Consider the following 16,317-nt stretch of genomic DNA (forward strand, 5'->3'; position numbering starts at 1 on the left):
GACCAAGAGATGAATGCACTAAGCAGATTCAGTAGGATGTAGGTTGCAGTAGATAGGGAGGGTTTCAGAGGATAGAGTATCATGGAGAGTTGCATCAGACCAGTCCTTGGACTGAGGACTACAACAACAATAACAACAACTCTAAAAGGAAATAATATTGACCAGAACTACAAAAAAATTGCCTGTTTAACGTACTCCGGAAATAACTGTTGAGAAGTCGTATGATAGCCAACCCCCTCGTTGACACCAGAGGATTTGTTGACTTTGGTTACAGCACATTCTTATAAATACGTCCGCTCTCCTCTATGAACTGCAAATTCGGCCATAAGCATGGGACGCATGCTCTTCTACCGTGTGTATGTTGTTCAAGTGCGTTTGCAAGCTCCCAGCGACTGGTATTTAGATCGTAAATGTCGTTAATTCTCCCTGTCTGTGGCAGGCTGAGAAGGGAGTTTACTTAATTTTATCAGCAGGGATTACTTTTATTCATTTTTATATAAACCTGCTGTGGGGAAGGATCTGATGCCACTTTTTCTCTCTCGGCAGCGTAACCTTCCCTGACCATTCTGCCCGCTTCAGAATTGATGTTTAGGCCCATCAAAGTTCAGAATACAATCTTATCGACTGAATTTGAAGTCGCAACGGGTAACGCAATTGTAATTTTGGGGATGGTCAGAGAAAACTACATCCTGCGCGAATCTAGTCTTGTGCCAATAATTTTAGTAAAGGGGCAGCGTGATTTTCTTAGGTATGATTTAAATGAGCAAGCCGATAACGGATATTACTTCGAAAAACAAAGTTAATTTTATTTTAACCAACATTAGACAAATTTACGAAGTTACTTCTTAACAATCTTTTGAATACACATTTCACTAATTCTGCTTTGAATTTTCATTTAACTATGAACAAAAATTATTTAACTATGCACATAGATTACTTCTCCTTTGAATTACAAGGCGTGTTGCCTTTAATTTGCATCGTCCTGTGGGGGGAAGGAAAATCTTGGAGAGCACGTGGTCACTATTACTATGCTGATACATGCACATGCATTAAGTTATCACTGAAATGCAAATATCGTAACTATTTCTCTATGCAGATTTTCTATGTACAGTGGCTGACATCGAGCAGGACTCGTGTCTGGTATCTCCAGCGCGAAGTGCTTGAATACGAAACGATTCATCTTAGAAAAGCTACACTCGTCACAAAATTTTCAATAAGTTGTTAAATATCGACACACGCTAGCAGAAATGTTCAGCAATTGCAAAAACTGGCTACAACTCCCTCAATTAGCTTTCTCGGCGATTGCAGTTTGAAACTATGCACCACGTGGCGGGTCGTAACGGAAATCTCGAACGAATAAGATTATTCTTATATCGGATAAATTGAACAAAAATCAATAAATGGTTCTTAATTAATCAATCGCGAAAAAGCCTATGATAAATAAATTGTTAACATTAAACATATTTAAACATTCGAATACCTTTGTCCTGATTTCGACGCAGCGTTCTGAAGGAACGTCTGGTCGCTCGCCTGTCTTCCAAAAAACTCCCCGTAACCGTTGCGCGGCTCTTTCTCCCGAGCAGCGCGAGGTGGTGGGGGAGGCCCATGACCAACCTCTGCTAAGAAAACGTTTTTTTTTTAGACTTTCGCACCTCTGGTCGAACCATCCTGTTCCTGCTTTTTGCCTGCCACTGACTGTGTTAAAGTTGGTAGAAGATTCTGAGACCCACTACATCTCTGGTTCGTCTGCTACCGCACTCAAAACATTCACACCTGACCACATACTTTAAGGAGAGGTGGGGAAATGTAAATAGGCACATAGGACGTGCATATTGTAATGAGAATAAAAGACTTTGATCCATAATTGTTTCTACATGCATGTAATTTGGGGCTGAGATTGTGGTGTCACCGCCAGACGTCCTAGCACTCGACCCAGTTGTACAGCCGACTTTGCTAGATATGGTTCACTGACAAATTACGCTCTCATTCGCGAGACGATAGTTAGCATAGCCTTTAGCTACGTCATTTGCTACGACCTAGCAAGGCGCCATTATCATTTACTATTTATCTTGTGATGCATGTACCGTCAGACCGATGTTCACCAATTATGGATTAAAGTTAAGTATTCCAGCAGCTACGTATTATTTTTACTAGACTCAACTCCTGTAACTGTTCCAGACCTCACGCCAGCCTGCGTGAGCTTAACGCGTGCCTTCAGCTACCAATCATAGTGGCTTGGCTGTCTTGCCAAGTCACAACAGAGATTATTTCACTGTTCATTAATTATGTAAATGTCTATGAGCTGATAGCAACATAACACTGATTTTAACTATGTAACGAAACCTATTGTGACGTTACACGTTGAATACACAAAAGGCTTTAAATGTCCCCATGGATAGGAATCTAAGGTATTAGGCCCGGCTGAACGAGTGCGCCATGATATTGGTCCTCCTCAAATAAATTACACGTTTGTGTTATTACACAATAGGCATAGAAAATGGGGAGGGGCCCCGTCGTGCACATACTGCACCCTTTGTCTCTCTCTGCAAATCCAGCGTTCTCCAACAGCGTGGCTAGTTTGTTGCTACTGTTGATTGGCCCGGTAATGTCCATGGTTTTGTGAGTCGGTCACCCACAGTCCTTGCCAACACATTGATACCAAAGCGAAAATAATGGGTTGTTACCTCAGTTCCTTCAAGGTTTGCAGCTCTCCGTTAATGGTTATTGTGGTAATTCGTTACCTCTTTCTCTGTGAATCTGGCCTTATCCGTAGATACCTGGGTCGATCAGACAGGAAATGCCTTCTATCTTTTATTTTAATTTTACAAGAGAAGTAAATGTCACATACACAGGATAACAGCTACTACATTCACGATTAATTTGTCATTTCTCAATACAATCAGCATCTTATCCACTTTTTTTTTCACGTTGAAACAAGAGCACTTACACTGAGGTGACAAAAGGCATGCGGTACCTCCTAATACCGGCGTAGTGCAGAAACTCGACATAGTATGAACTCAACAAGTGATTTTAAGTCTCATCAAGAAATAAATAGCCGTCCTTAAACGCAAAACTGTTGTAGATGCAGGATTTTGTGCACGAACTGACCTATCGATTATGACCCATAAATGTTTTGTGGGACTCGTGTCGTGCGATCTGAGTGGCCAAAACATTCGCTCGAACTGTCCAGAATGTTCGTCAAACAAATCGCATACAACTGTGGCTCAGTAATGTGACATCGTTGTTTGGGAACAAGAAGTCCATGAATGACTGCAAATGGTCTCCAAGTAGCCGAACATAACCATTTCCAGTCAATGATTGATTCATTTGGACCATCCCTTGTGAACACAGCTCCCACCATTAAGGAGTCACCACCAGCTTGCACAGCCTTGTTGACAATCTGGGTTCATGGCTTCCTGAACTCGACGCCACAGTCGAACCCTACCGTTAGCTCTTACTAACTGAAATCGGGACTCATCTGACCAGCCCACGGTTTTCCAGTCGTCTAGGGTCCAACTTATCCGACTTACCTTAGAAAATAGATCAAGGAAAGACAAACGTACGTTTCTGGCATTTGTAGACTTAGAGAAAGCTTTTCACAATGTTGACTGGAATACTCTCTTTCAAATTCTAAAGGTGGCAGGGGTAAAATACAGGGAGCGAAAGGCTATTTACAATTTGTGCAGAAACCAGATGGCAGTTGTAAGAGTCGAGGGGCATGAAAGGGAAGCAGTGGTTGGGAAGGGAGAGTCGAGGGGCATTAAAGGGAAGCAGCGGTTGGGAAGGGAGTGAGACAGGGTTGTAGCCTCTCCCCTATCTGTATATTGACCAAGCAGTAAAGGAAACGAAAGAAAAATTCGGAGAAGGTATTCAAATCCATGGAGAAGAAATAAAAACTTCGAGGTTCGCCGATGACATTGTAATTCTGTCAGAGACAGCAAAGGACTTGGAAGAGCAGTTGAACGGAATGGACAGTCTCTTGAAAGGAGGATATAAGATGAACATCAACAAAAGCAAAACAAGGATAATGGAATGTAGTCGAATTAAGTCGGTTAATGCTGAGGGAATTAGATTAGGGTCAAATGGTTCAAATGGCTCTGAGCACTATGGGACTTAACATCTGTGGTCATCAGTCCCCTAGAACTTAGAACTACTTAAACCTAACTAAGCTAAGGACAGCACACACATCCATGCCCGAGGCAGGATTCGAACCTGCGACTGTAGCAGTCGCGCGGTTCCGGACTGAGCGCCTAGAACCGCTAGACCACCGCAGCCGGCAATTAGATTAGGAAATGAGACACTTAAAGTAGTAAAGGAGTTTTGCTATTTGGAGAGCAAAATAACTGATGATTGTCGAAGTAGAGAGGATATAAAATGTAGACTGCCAATGGCAAGGAAAGTGTTTCTGAAGAACAGTAATTTGTTAACATCGAGTATAGATTTGTCAGGAAGTCGTTTCTGAAAGTATTTGTATGGAGTGTAGCCATGTATGAAAGTGAAACGTGGACGATAAATAGTTTGGACAAGAAGAGAATAGAAGCTTTCGAAATGTGGTGCTACAGAAGAATGCTGAAGATCACATAACTAATGAGGAGGTATTGAATAGAATTGCGGAGAAGAGGAGTTTGTGGCACAACTTGACAAGAAGAAGGGACCGGTTGGTAGGACATATTCTGAGGCATCAAGGAATCACAAGTTTAGCATTGGAGGGCAGCGTGGAGGGTAAGAATCGTAGAGGGAGACCACGAGATGAATACACTAAGCAGATTCAGAAGGAAGAAGCTTGCGCTAAATACTGGGAGATGAAGAAGCTTGCACAGGATAGAGTAGCATGGAGAGCTGCATTAGTCTAGTCTCAGGACTGAAGAGCATACCAACAACAACAGGGTTCAACCGATATGGTCCTAAGCCCATGACAGGCGGTGCTGTTAGCACAGGCACTCGCGTGGGTCCTCTGCTGCCGTAGCCCATGAACGCCAGATTTCGCAGCACTGCCCTACCGGGTTCGTTCGTTCTGCGTCCCACGTCGATTTCTGGTGTTACTCCTCGCCGTGTTGCTTGTCTCTTAGCAATGAAAACTCTACGAAGCCGCCGCTGCACTCGGCCGTTAAGTGAAGGCAGTCGGCCACTGCGATGTCCGTGGCGAGAGTTGGTGCCTGAAATTTGGTTTTATCTACGCAGTCTTGAAACTGTGATTTTCGAAATGGAATTTCTCATGTGTCTAGGTCAAACTATGACTCCGAGCTGAAAGTCAGTTAATTCCCGTCGTGCGGCCGTGATCATGTCGGAAACCTTTTCACAACTGCAAACAAATGACATCGCCGCCAATGCACTCCCCTTTTTACATCTTGTGTACCCGTGTGGTGCTGCCGCTGTCTGAACACGTGCATATCGCTATCTCATGACTGTTATCACCTCACTGTATACCTGTGTGGTGGAAACCTGCCTCCTCAGGGACAGGCGAATTTTCCAAGATGCGTGCCACTGAAGCGTGTATGTGATGGAAGGATGAAGACTTTCCTGCAAGTTTTTGCAGTTTCGCCAGTGCTGGAGAGGCTGATGTGTTCTATGGAATTGTTGTGCAAAACAAGAACATCGGCAGTATACTGCCGCCACCTGCTGATGGGGGACCCTGTTACTGGAGTCAAATACATGTTACGAACTGCTGTGCGTCAGCGCTCCTTAGAATTCAATGGCAGAACGAACGAAACGGGCCCTGCACGACAACCATCTGGGTGTACAACTGGCACATTATCCTCACGGGAAACAGACACCAGTTCTAAACTACCGAGAGTCCGTGCATGTGCACTTAGATAGCAGTTACTTATGCATGCACAGAACGGAGTGCTCCGAGCATGCTTTCTACGTGTTGATGTTTCGATTTTGCCTACTGTTATCGTTGACATCTGTGGTCAGGAGCTAGCTTCAGGTTTTCATATTGGAAATTTTGCTCATTTTTCAGTGATTAATTTTTCGTAAACGCAGTAACTGAATGAAATAAGTATTTTTTATCAGCACACATTATTTTATAAAAGTTGTTTCCGAAAAGTATTCTTTTTTCCTAATTAAGTCGTGTAGCGAGGAGAGGTCAGCAGTCGTTTATTTCTGAGTATATATGCATATAGCGTTACCATGCGTGATTTTTCGATTTCTGTGTATAGTACAGCAACCAATGAAATGTCACGTTTATGTCTTATGTTTTGTTTTGAGAATACCAGGAAGGAGAAACTGGCAGTAATCTGCGACAGAGTATGATCGCAGAATGAGTTCACAAATGGTTTAATTCTTACTTCCGACTAAGTGGAATTGCTTCCAATATTATTGCGTCACTTGACTGAATTCCTACCGGTATGTCGGCAGCAGCTTGTCGAAAGAACCGTCGTCCATTGTCACGAAGTTCCGAAATTCCTGCAGATCTTTGGGCCTCTATTTCTTTCTTAATAGAAAATACATGCCACTGCTTTCGACCCTTCTTACTAGCCAGGTTTCAACCCAAGAATGTCTGGGTTTTTGTTGTTGCCATGCTGACCTAATCCTGAGGGTTACAGACACAGCCAGTGCGACAGCCCCAAAAGTTGCTGCGGCCGTCCATGTGCAAATTGCTGTAACTGCGCCGGCCGAGGTGGCCGAGCGGTTCTACGCGCTACAGTCTGGAACCGCGTGACCTCTACGGTCGCAGGTTCGAATCCTGCCTCGGGCATGGATGTGTGTGATGTCCTTAGGTTAGAAAGGTTTAAGTATTTCTAAGTTCTAGGTGACTGATGACCTTAGAAGTTAAGTCCCATAGTGCTCAGAGCCGTTTGATGTAACTGCTGCATAAACGTAAATATAGTTCAACATATGCCAGCACTACAAAATATCACAATATAAAACGAAAAGTGGTCCCCATAATTCAGAATGGTTACAACGTGAGGTAGGTTTCATAAGAGAACAACAATTTATTAATACGCAACAGAAACAAAAAATAAATAAACACAGTTATTTAATAAGTAGTAACCATGAACTCTTCGAAAATTTTAAATTAAATGAATGACTCTACAAGAAATCAGGACAGGACTATCTCGCTTGCATCGCGTAATAGGGCGAGATGAACTGGTCGGCAGTTCCAGACATGTACGCTTGGGGCGAGGGTGCAGAGGTGTACACCTTAGGTGCACGATGTAATACTGGCCTTAAACATACTGTAATTGATGTCGATAATGTTAACTACACCTGCAGAATTTCCCGTACAAGACCATAGTTCGTGCCCTCAGCAACTCCAGTTCTTCGCACATTTGTTTTCGTATCGTCTGCTAGCCCTCGGGCCACTCTTCTCTATACAGCTGGAGAGCGAATTGCGCAAATGTTTTACGAATTGTCATAGTATGGAAGTTATTGAAACAACCGATTGAACATTTTATTTTTGAAACGGTATTTTGCATTCAAGGTAGCTGTTATATCCTGCTACCAGATCGCACGCGCCGAATGTGGTGTCTCCGTACGCGCGTGTTTGGATCTGCCACCAGTATCAGCGGACGATACGGCAGCCATTTTTCTGCCAAACTGGGGGCGAGACTCTTGAACGGCCAATAGTGGAGTAGTGGAGTACACACTCACCGAATCAAAAGCACAAGATAATATCGCGAAATCATTCGTTAAATGCCTTTCTTTACAGCTACAACATACTCACAGTAGCCTACTACGTAAAGCCCAGGAAAATCTGATGCAGTGGCTGTAAAAATTATTCGTTACTTGCATTTATCTCCTTTAAAGTTCGTTTACTAGACATATTGCAATGAAAGTAACGTAAATAAAACATAATATGGTGTATAGCATTTGTTTTGTATCGGAAGTGCATAACGCTAAAGATTTAACGTACCTGTATTACGTCAGATGAATGAAAGTCGTAAGCAGTTGTTTACTTGTCACATGCAAAAAGTGTGAGACGTATCAGTACTTCTTGTCACGTCTTCAAACTTTTTGCATGTCACAAGTAAACAACTGCTTACGACTTTCTTTCATATATATATATATATATATATATACACCTCTGGTAGATAACAAACGAAAAAGATTACAAAATCCAGGTAATGTTAAATGTAGGCTACTGCAATAACGACCAAATATAACAAGAAAACTACCGTATCCCTTCTACCCCACAGTAAGTAGGCCTACTAAAAACTGTCTTCAAGAGTACCTACAATTATTTGCTACGAGTAATGTTTCAGCAACCACGACAACTGCGGAAAAAGTGCTTACAACTTTCCTGCGCCAACTGTCAGGCAATAATACTGAAACCAAAATAATGCCTAGCGATCTGATTCGGAACGAAATAAAGTTTGACGCTATAAAGTCGAATGAGCATGGCACAAAAATTACAGGAACTTTCCGTTTCCAGCAAGGACTGTCAGATATTGGCTTCAGAAAAGCTTGTGATGCTACCAGTATGCACGAACTGTTAAAGAAATAAGAGCTTAAAAATGCAGTTAATTGTGATAGGCCTACCTGTTTTGCGTGACTAAAAATATTTTAAAAAACTGACACCTTAAAATCAGAGTTCTCTGAGCAAATTACTAACGTGTTTACTTCAAACATATAGGCCTACCGACTTCATCAGTTATTTCAACTCGTATTTAAGATCGCAAATGCTAATTACGAACTAAAAACTATATACAACTATCATGCATGCACAACGCATAACAAGTCTCTCAATAATTCAAATACCTTTTAATCGTTTCCAAAAGTCCTCTGAACTTCAACTCAAAAGCACGGCGAACATAGGAAGCGCGAGAGACGTTTGGCAGAAAAATGGCGCCAAAGCTAATCAACCAATCACGGGCAACTTCACCAATGGCCACTCTCTCTGTATACAGGCTCTCTAGGGAGCGTGAGCGCGGTGGGGACTCCACCGTGCCGTCTGCCGGTAACTCACGCATTTGCACTGAAAGCGCAAAAGAAACTGGTATAAACATGCGTATTCAAATAAACACAGAGCTATGTAAACAGGCAGAATAGGGCGCTGCTGTCCGCAACGCCTATGTAAGACAACAACTGTGTGGCGCAGTTGTTACATCTGTTACTGCTGCTACAATGGCAGGTTATCAAGATTTAAATGAGTCTAACTATGGTGCCATGGTCGGCGCACGAACGATGGGACACAGCGTCTCTGATGAAGTGGCGCTTTTCGCGTGCGACCATTTTACGAGTGAACTGTGTGTAGTGGACTGAGCCGACAGCCAATCCACTATGACTTGTAGCCGAATAGCACGCGTTTAAGCTCACGCAGACCGGCGTGAGGTCTGGAACATATTAAAGGAGTTGAGTCTAATAAATAAAGTACGTAGTTGATGTAGTACTTAACTTTAATCCATAATTGGAGAACATCGCTCTTGTTGATACATTATATAATCTCAATATAAACTGGTCATGGCGCCTTGCTAGGTCGTAGCAAATGACGTAGCTGAAGGCTATGCTAACTATCGTCTCGGCAAATGAGAGCGTATTTGTCAGTGTAGCTTCGCTAGCAAAGTCGGCTGTACAACTGGGGCGAGTGCTAGGACGTCTCACTAGACCTTCCGTGTGGCGGCGCTCGGTCTGCAATCACTGACAGTGGCGACACGCAGGTCCGACGTATACTAGCGGACCGCGGCCGATTTAAAGGCTACCACCTACCAAGTGTGGTGTCTGGCGGTGACACCACACTGTGAATATCAGGAATCCGGTAAAACATCAAATCTCCGACATCGCTGCGGCCGGAAAAAGATACTGCAAGAACGGGCCCAAAGACGATTGAAGAGAATCGTTCAGTGTCATAGAAGTGCAACGGTTCCGCAAACTGCTGCAGATTTCAAAACTGGGCCTTCAACAAGTGTCAACGTGCGAAACATTCAACCAAACATCATAGATATGAGCTTTCGGAGCCAAAGTCCCACTCGTGTACCCTAGATGACTACACGACACAAAGCTTTACCCCTCGGCTGGGCCCGTCAAACCCGACATTGGTCTGCTGATGACTGGAAACCTGTTGTCTGGTCGGACGAGCCTCGTTTCAAATTGTATCGAGCAAATGGACGAGTACGGCTATGGAGAAAACCTCATGAATCCATAGATCCTGCGTTAGGGGACTGTTGAACCTGGTGGACGCTCTGTAATGGTGTGTGGCGGTTGCAGTTGGAGTGATATGGGGCCCCTGATACGTCTAGATACGACTCTGATACGTGTTACATACGTAAGCGTCGTGTCTGATCATCTGCATCCATTAAGGTCCATTATGCATTCCGACGAACTTGGGAAATTCCAGCAGGACAATGTGGCACCCCACACGTCCATAACTGCAACAGAATGGCTCCAAGAACACTCTTTTGAGTTTAAGCACTTCCGCTCGCCACCAAAGACCACACACATGAACACTATTGAGCATATCTCGAATGCGTTGCAACCTGCTGTTCAGAAGAGATCTTCACCACTTCTTATTATTACGGAATTATGGACAGTCCTGGAGGATTCACGGTGTCAGTTCCTTCCAGCACTACTTCAGATATAGTCGATTCCATGCCACGTCATGCTCGCGAGAGCCCTATACGATATCAGGGGGGGGGGGGGGGGGGGTTTACCAGTTTCTTTAACTCTTCATTGTACGGAGCAGCGCCAACTGGGCATCTATTTGCGCTGAGTCGTTCACTTCAGAGTACTGCGTTGTGTTATATGCGGATTCACGTAAGTCTGCTTTCCATTGTAGTTGAGTGCTTCACGAGTAAAGGCATATTTGGGTTACTTTGGATCGGTCTCATTTACTACCTAGTTACAACCCAATTAGCGACGAGTTTGGAACGGTTTCCGCGTCTGCAATATGTACTTACGGTTTCATCAGGTTCGCCGGCTGCTGTGGCCGAGCGGTTCTAGGCTCTTCAGTTCGGAACTGCGCTGCTGCTACGGTCACAGGTTCGAATCCTGCCTCGGGCAGGGCTCTGTGCGATGTTTTTAGATGAGTTAGGTTTAAGTAGTTCCAAGTCAAGGGGACTGATGACCTCAGATCTTAAGTCCCACAGTGCTTACAGACATTTGAACCATTTTTTCATCAGGTTCATTCTGCTGGCCCTGACTGAAAAACTTATTTCGGCTGTGACCACCTTGTCGGCTTTCATTAACAGATCCATCCACCCGCATTGCCTCTGTTTGATGATTCGACCGAGGATTGGGACGATTACGAAAAAAAAAAAAAACTTGGACAACATTGTTTGGCTTTCGGTGTGAAAGACTCGAAACTGAGTAAGGCCTTCTTCCTTTCGTGGATTCCAGCTAAGGTGTATGACTTACTGTGTCAGCTAGCCCCTTTACAAGAACCAGCAGCTCTTACTTTTGATCACATGTGCAGTTTATTGTCCAACTACTACCGCAAAGCAACGCATGTCACGGTGACGTTCTACCGATGCCGCAAGAAACCAGTCCAGTCATACAAAGCCTGGGCAGTCGAACTTCACGGTTTTGGCCATAAGTGTCAATTCGTTACCGATGCCCGTTGAACCGTGAATTTACTTTCAAAATTTTTTCTTAAGAATTTAATTTATTTACTAGCGATTCATCAAGAACATTAACACATTTGATCACACTATATGAGGGTGGAAGTAGTTGCCAGTGGGTAACTGATGAAAACAAATTTCTTTCAACAAATGGAAATTTTATTGCTAAAAACCCTTTCTTTTTTAAAAAAACAAACAGATTTAAAAATTATAATCAGAAAGCCTCTAAATATCAAGTTACAATTTATTCAGAGGTAGAAATAAATTTTTTTTTCCACAGTTCGGGCTGAGAACCTTGCCGCTCCCTTTTAACACGGCCGTAGTCACGACCGCTCACAAGAACCTCTGAAAGACTACACTGGTGCAAATCTGCAACACACCAAATTACTTTAAACTAAAAATTTTAACAACTCACACAAACACATAAACATAACCTATGCACCCCGTAGGAGGGATGGAAATGGTACAAAATACTCACATTAAAAATATTACTTGCCAACGAAAGTGCAACTTGTTTTTAAAACAAGACTCTTACGGTGGAAGGGTGGCAACTTTATATACTTAAATGACCATTTAAATAAAAACCCATGAAATGCAGTCTTACATAAAATGTACAAACATGCTCTACATTACACATATACCGCCTCTCAAGATGATAGGAAAGATAAAAACATATTTCAGGAATTCGGCCTTTACACCTTAAGCAATGAATTGGTTGACACCGAATCCGACTGACATGACAGAGGCAGCTATTAACGTATGGCAGATTGACAGGGGAATTACTGAACAACCCGAACCGCAGATTGCTCTAACCCGCCCCTACTCCACAAGGGAAAAACGGACCACCCAATTCATAAAATAACCACCTTTCCGCTGGTCGGCATTCGGAGAAGAATGGTGGCACGACCCCAAAACATATCGGCTGGTGACCTCACCAAGAAAACAAGTAAAATTTAACAAGTAAATGAAACAACATATCTCCAATCACTTACCTTCCAATAAACTGCGATTTCTCGAGAAGACCTGGCGCAGCACCCCCAACGCTCTCCCTAACCGTCCGCTGCCAGCCGCTTCAACGAACACAGGAAGACGCGCCCATCTCCCGTCTCACGGCGTCGCAGCTCGCACCGGCCAGCCCGATGTCGTGGTCTGACTCCTGTTGCTCTCGTGCGGACCACGAAGCCACTACCCTTTTCTATACCGCGCGGCCCACTGAACTCAACGTGGGGACCTCACAAGAGCCGACGCTCAAGGCGGACAAGTCATCTTGTGTCGCAGTGCGCGACCGACCAACCGATCGATCCAACCGACAACGACCGTTGCCAGAGCAACTCGAGCAGACTGGCGGCCTAACGCGCAGACTCAGATGCAGGAACTAAGGCGCGACCGGGCTACCACTAGCTGAGTTCTCTTACTGGCGGAGTGGCAAGACTCTCATTTTCTGGCTTTAAAGTTTGATCCAAACAACAGACATACTAGCACTCCGACGACAGACAGACACTAACTGCCGCGCAATTGCGAACGAGAGACACACCAGCGACTGGTGACGCGAGACTGACCTAGCCTCACTCCGACTAACCAACTGCCACTCGCGAGCTCATAGCGCCCCTTAAATGCACGTGAGCAGGCAACCTTACCCTTTTTCTTCCAGAGGGAGACACGAAAGCTGCGATTGCCACAGCGGCGCCACCGCCAGAAACGGAGGGTGACTGCTTCACACTACGCGCTGCGGCGCGCTCTTCAAAACAGCAAATTTTACAACGGCTCACCCGTAATATCTCTTATACAGACTCCATGGTACACAAAGCTTATCTCCGGATAAGAACGTGTGCCAGAAGGCTTTACTCTGTGCAAACCTACCCGTTGGCTGAATGAAGTTTTGCGAATAGCACAATCTTCTCGAGCAGCGGGTGCCAAATTTGAAGCGCGGGATGATGCGGCAGTAGTGTCACACGATGTGCCCGCTACGGTGACGGACAGCTCGCACGAGCAAACGGCAGCAATGGCGGTAAACATGGCGGCCCAGTGCAGAGCTCACCCAAAGCAGCCGCAGCCTCCACAGTGCCAGCCTCAGAATTCTCTCTTTTCCTCTCTGCCTTTCCGTTTCGTCCAGTACGAACGTTCGGCGTCCCATGAGCACTGGCCTACTCGTAATGCTTGACGGAAGGAGAGCCACATCGCCTCCGTGTGTCGTTCACCGACAGTCCCTCAGGATATGAACATGGACGTAACTGTGTGACTCCAAATTTTGTGACCTTCCACATTGTTTAGCGAGACAAGTGATCCGGCGACGAGGCGACACCGGTGCTTCAGTGACGTTACTGAATTCTCAAACCTATGTCAGTTTAGGCTCGCCACGCGGAAGCTGGTCCGTTATTAAAAAATAATAATAATAAAATAAAAAAAAATAAAAAAAAAACCGGAAAATTGCACTACTGGGAATTTTTACGCCATCTTACTCTCACACGTCACTGGCTTGTCCCATTACATTGTTGATGGTTGCTGGTGATGGTGTTGAGAAATTGTTCGGGATGAGCGCATGTCAGGCATTTGGTTTTCTATCACCAACGCGGTTCACCTTGTGTCCGATCACGTACCGTATTCTCAGCTGGAAACACTGAAACGTAGTGTGAGGAGTTTTCGGATTTATTTTTACAATGAATTGGGTGTGCTCGCTTCAGTCCGGAACAGCGTGACCGCCCCGGTCGCCGGTTCGAACCCTGCCTCGGGCATGGCTGTCTGTGATGTCCTTAGGTTAGTTAGGTTTAAGTAGTTCTAAGTTCTAGGGGAATGATGACCTCAGATGTTAAGTCCCATAGTGCTTAGAGCCATTTGAGCCATTTTTAGGGTGTGCTACTAATTTTTCTGCTCATATTTCTTTGCAATAAATGGCTTGGCCTCATTTTGGTCGTGGGCTTCCTATTCCTTTTACCCTGAGAGGTCAAGAGAAAGCAGACTTGGATAGGCTGCAATCTCTCAATCTCTAGGTCTACTGCAACGTGTTATGCGTAGTGAATGGTCTCCAAATTACAATCAGTGGAGACGTCCACTGATTTTAGTTTGGAAACCGTCGGGGAAACTGCGCCTTATGGAGACTTCTGCACTGCTGTAAACGGGCAGTCGATCGTGAATAAATTATTGGGCGGCCGGTACGTTCCTAAATTGATTTGTCTGAAGTGTATCTGCAGGTTCCTGTGGACGAAGAGTCTTGGCGAGTTCTGGTCTTGAACACTCCTTTTGATCTCTATCAATATTTTCTTCTAGGTGTGGCTAGCGCCCCTGTTATTTTCCGACGATTTTAAGAGCAATTACCTATGCCTGTCCCGGCATGCATTAATTATCTGGGTGATGTTTTTGTCATCGTCTTCTCCACCGCCATTCACTTGCAAAATCTATGCGCTGCGTTTTCTGTCTTACAGCCCGCGGGCTTACGGTGTAACCTCGCGAAATCTCGGTTTTCTTCCACCTTCTGTTTGTTTGGGGTTCGAGGTCTCGGGATGGGATTCGCCCCCTCTCGGCCCGCATCTCCACTGTGACGTCTATGCCTCACCCCTCGATCAAGAAGGACTTATAGGTCCACCTAAGCAAGACAGCGTGCTACCGTAAATTCCTGCCGCGAGCGGCCACCTTGGCTCATCCATTGTATGCCTCATCCATTGCTCATCCATTGTGCAAGAACGTCCCTTTTTCCTGCAGCTCGGATTGCGAACGTGCTTTTTAAGCGTTTACATCCAAACTGTTCCCGGTCCCTTGTTTAGCTGTGTTCTCTACGTCTACATCTACATTATACTCAGCAAGCCAGCTGGAGGGTGCTTTCGGTACCACTATCTGATCCCCCCAACCCTGTTCCACTCGCGAATAGTGCGTGGGAGGAATGATTGTCGGTAAGTCTCTATATTGGCACTAATTTATCGAATTTTCTCCTCGTAGTAAATACGCGAGATATATATGGGGGGGGGGGGGGGGAGTAATATGTTGCCCAACTCCTCCTGGAAAGTTCTGTCTCGAAATTTCAATAGTAACTCTCTCCGTGATGCACAACGCCTCTCTCGTAACGTCTGCCAGTGGAGTTTGTTTAGCATCTCCGTAACGCTCTCTCGCCAGCTAAACGATCCCGTGACGAAGTGCGCCGCTCTTGGTTGCATCTTCTTTATCTCCTCTACCAGCTTGGCTTCGGAGCCAACCAGAAATCCACAAACCAAGTCTTCCTGTGAGGCCAATACGGGATTTCAGAAAATCCCCCACTTACAAGTTTGCAGGATACATGTTAAAATTACTGTCTGAAAATTTAAAGCCGACCAGAGTGGCCGAGCGGTTAAAGGCGCTACAGTCTGGAACCGCACGACCGCTACGGTCGCAGGTTCGAATCCTGCCTCGGGCATGGATGTGTGTGATGTCTTTAGGTTAGTTAGGTTTAAGTAGTTCTAAGTTCTAGGGGACTTATGACCACAGCAGTTGAGTCCCATAGTGCTCAGAGCCATTTGAACCACTTTTTTTGAAAATTTAAAAGTACAAGAAGACAAAACCATTAAAAACACTACACAGCTAATACAACAAATAAAAGATATAAAAATCCCAGACACAGCAACACTCCTCTCATTTGTTATAGAAACCATGTATTGCAACATACCAGTATCAGAAACAATAGAAATTATAGATAAGAACCTGAAAACTTATAGTCAACTCCCTGACGAGCAGATTAAGGAAATATGCACACTAATAAAGCGCATAACAGAACAAAATTACTTCCAACACAATAATGAATTTTATGTACGGGCAGATGGATTACCAATGGGGTCCCCATTTTCAGGAGCCTTAG

General features: G+C 44.6%; 1 protein-coding gene across 1 annotated transcript in view; it reads left to right on the forward strand.

Annotated features, from left to right (window-relative positions):
* Positions 1-330: 330 nt before the first annotated feature.
* LOC126095023 (dipeptidase 1-like) overlaps positions 331-16,317 on the forward strand; it is a 350,057-nt gene continuing 334,070 nt past the window's right edge. The window contains exon 1 of the mRNA XM_049909685.1: positions 331-395. Coding sequence (XP_049765642.1) covers positions 331-395 — 65 coding nt within the window. The remainder of the gene's footprint in view (positions 396-16,317) is intronic.

This window comes from Schistocerca cancellata, chromosome 8 (assembly GCF_023864275.1).
Source record: "Schistocerca cancellata isolate TAMUIC-IGC-003103 chromosome 8, iqSchCanc2.1, whole genome shotgun sequence".
Taxonomy (NCBI): domain Eukaryota; kingdom Metazoa; phylum Arthropoda; class Insecta; order Orthoptera; family Acrididae; genus Schistocerca; species Schistocerca cancellata.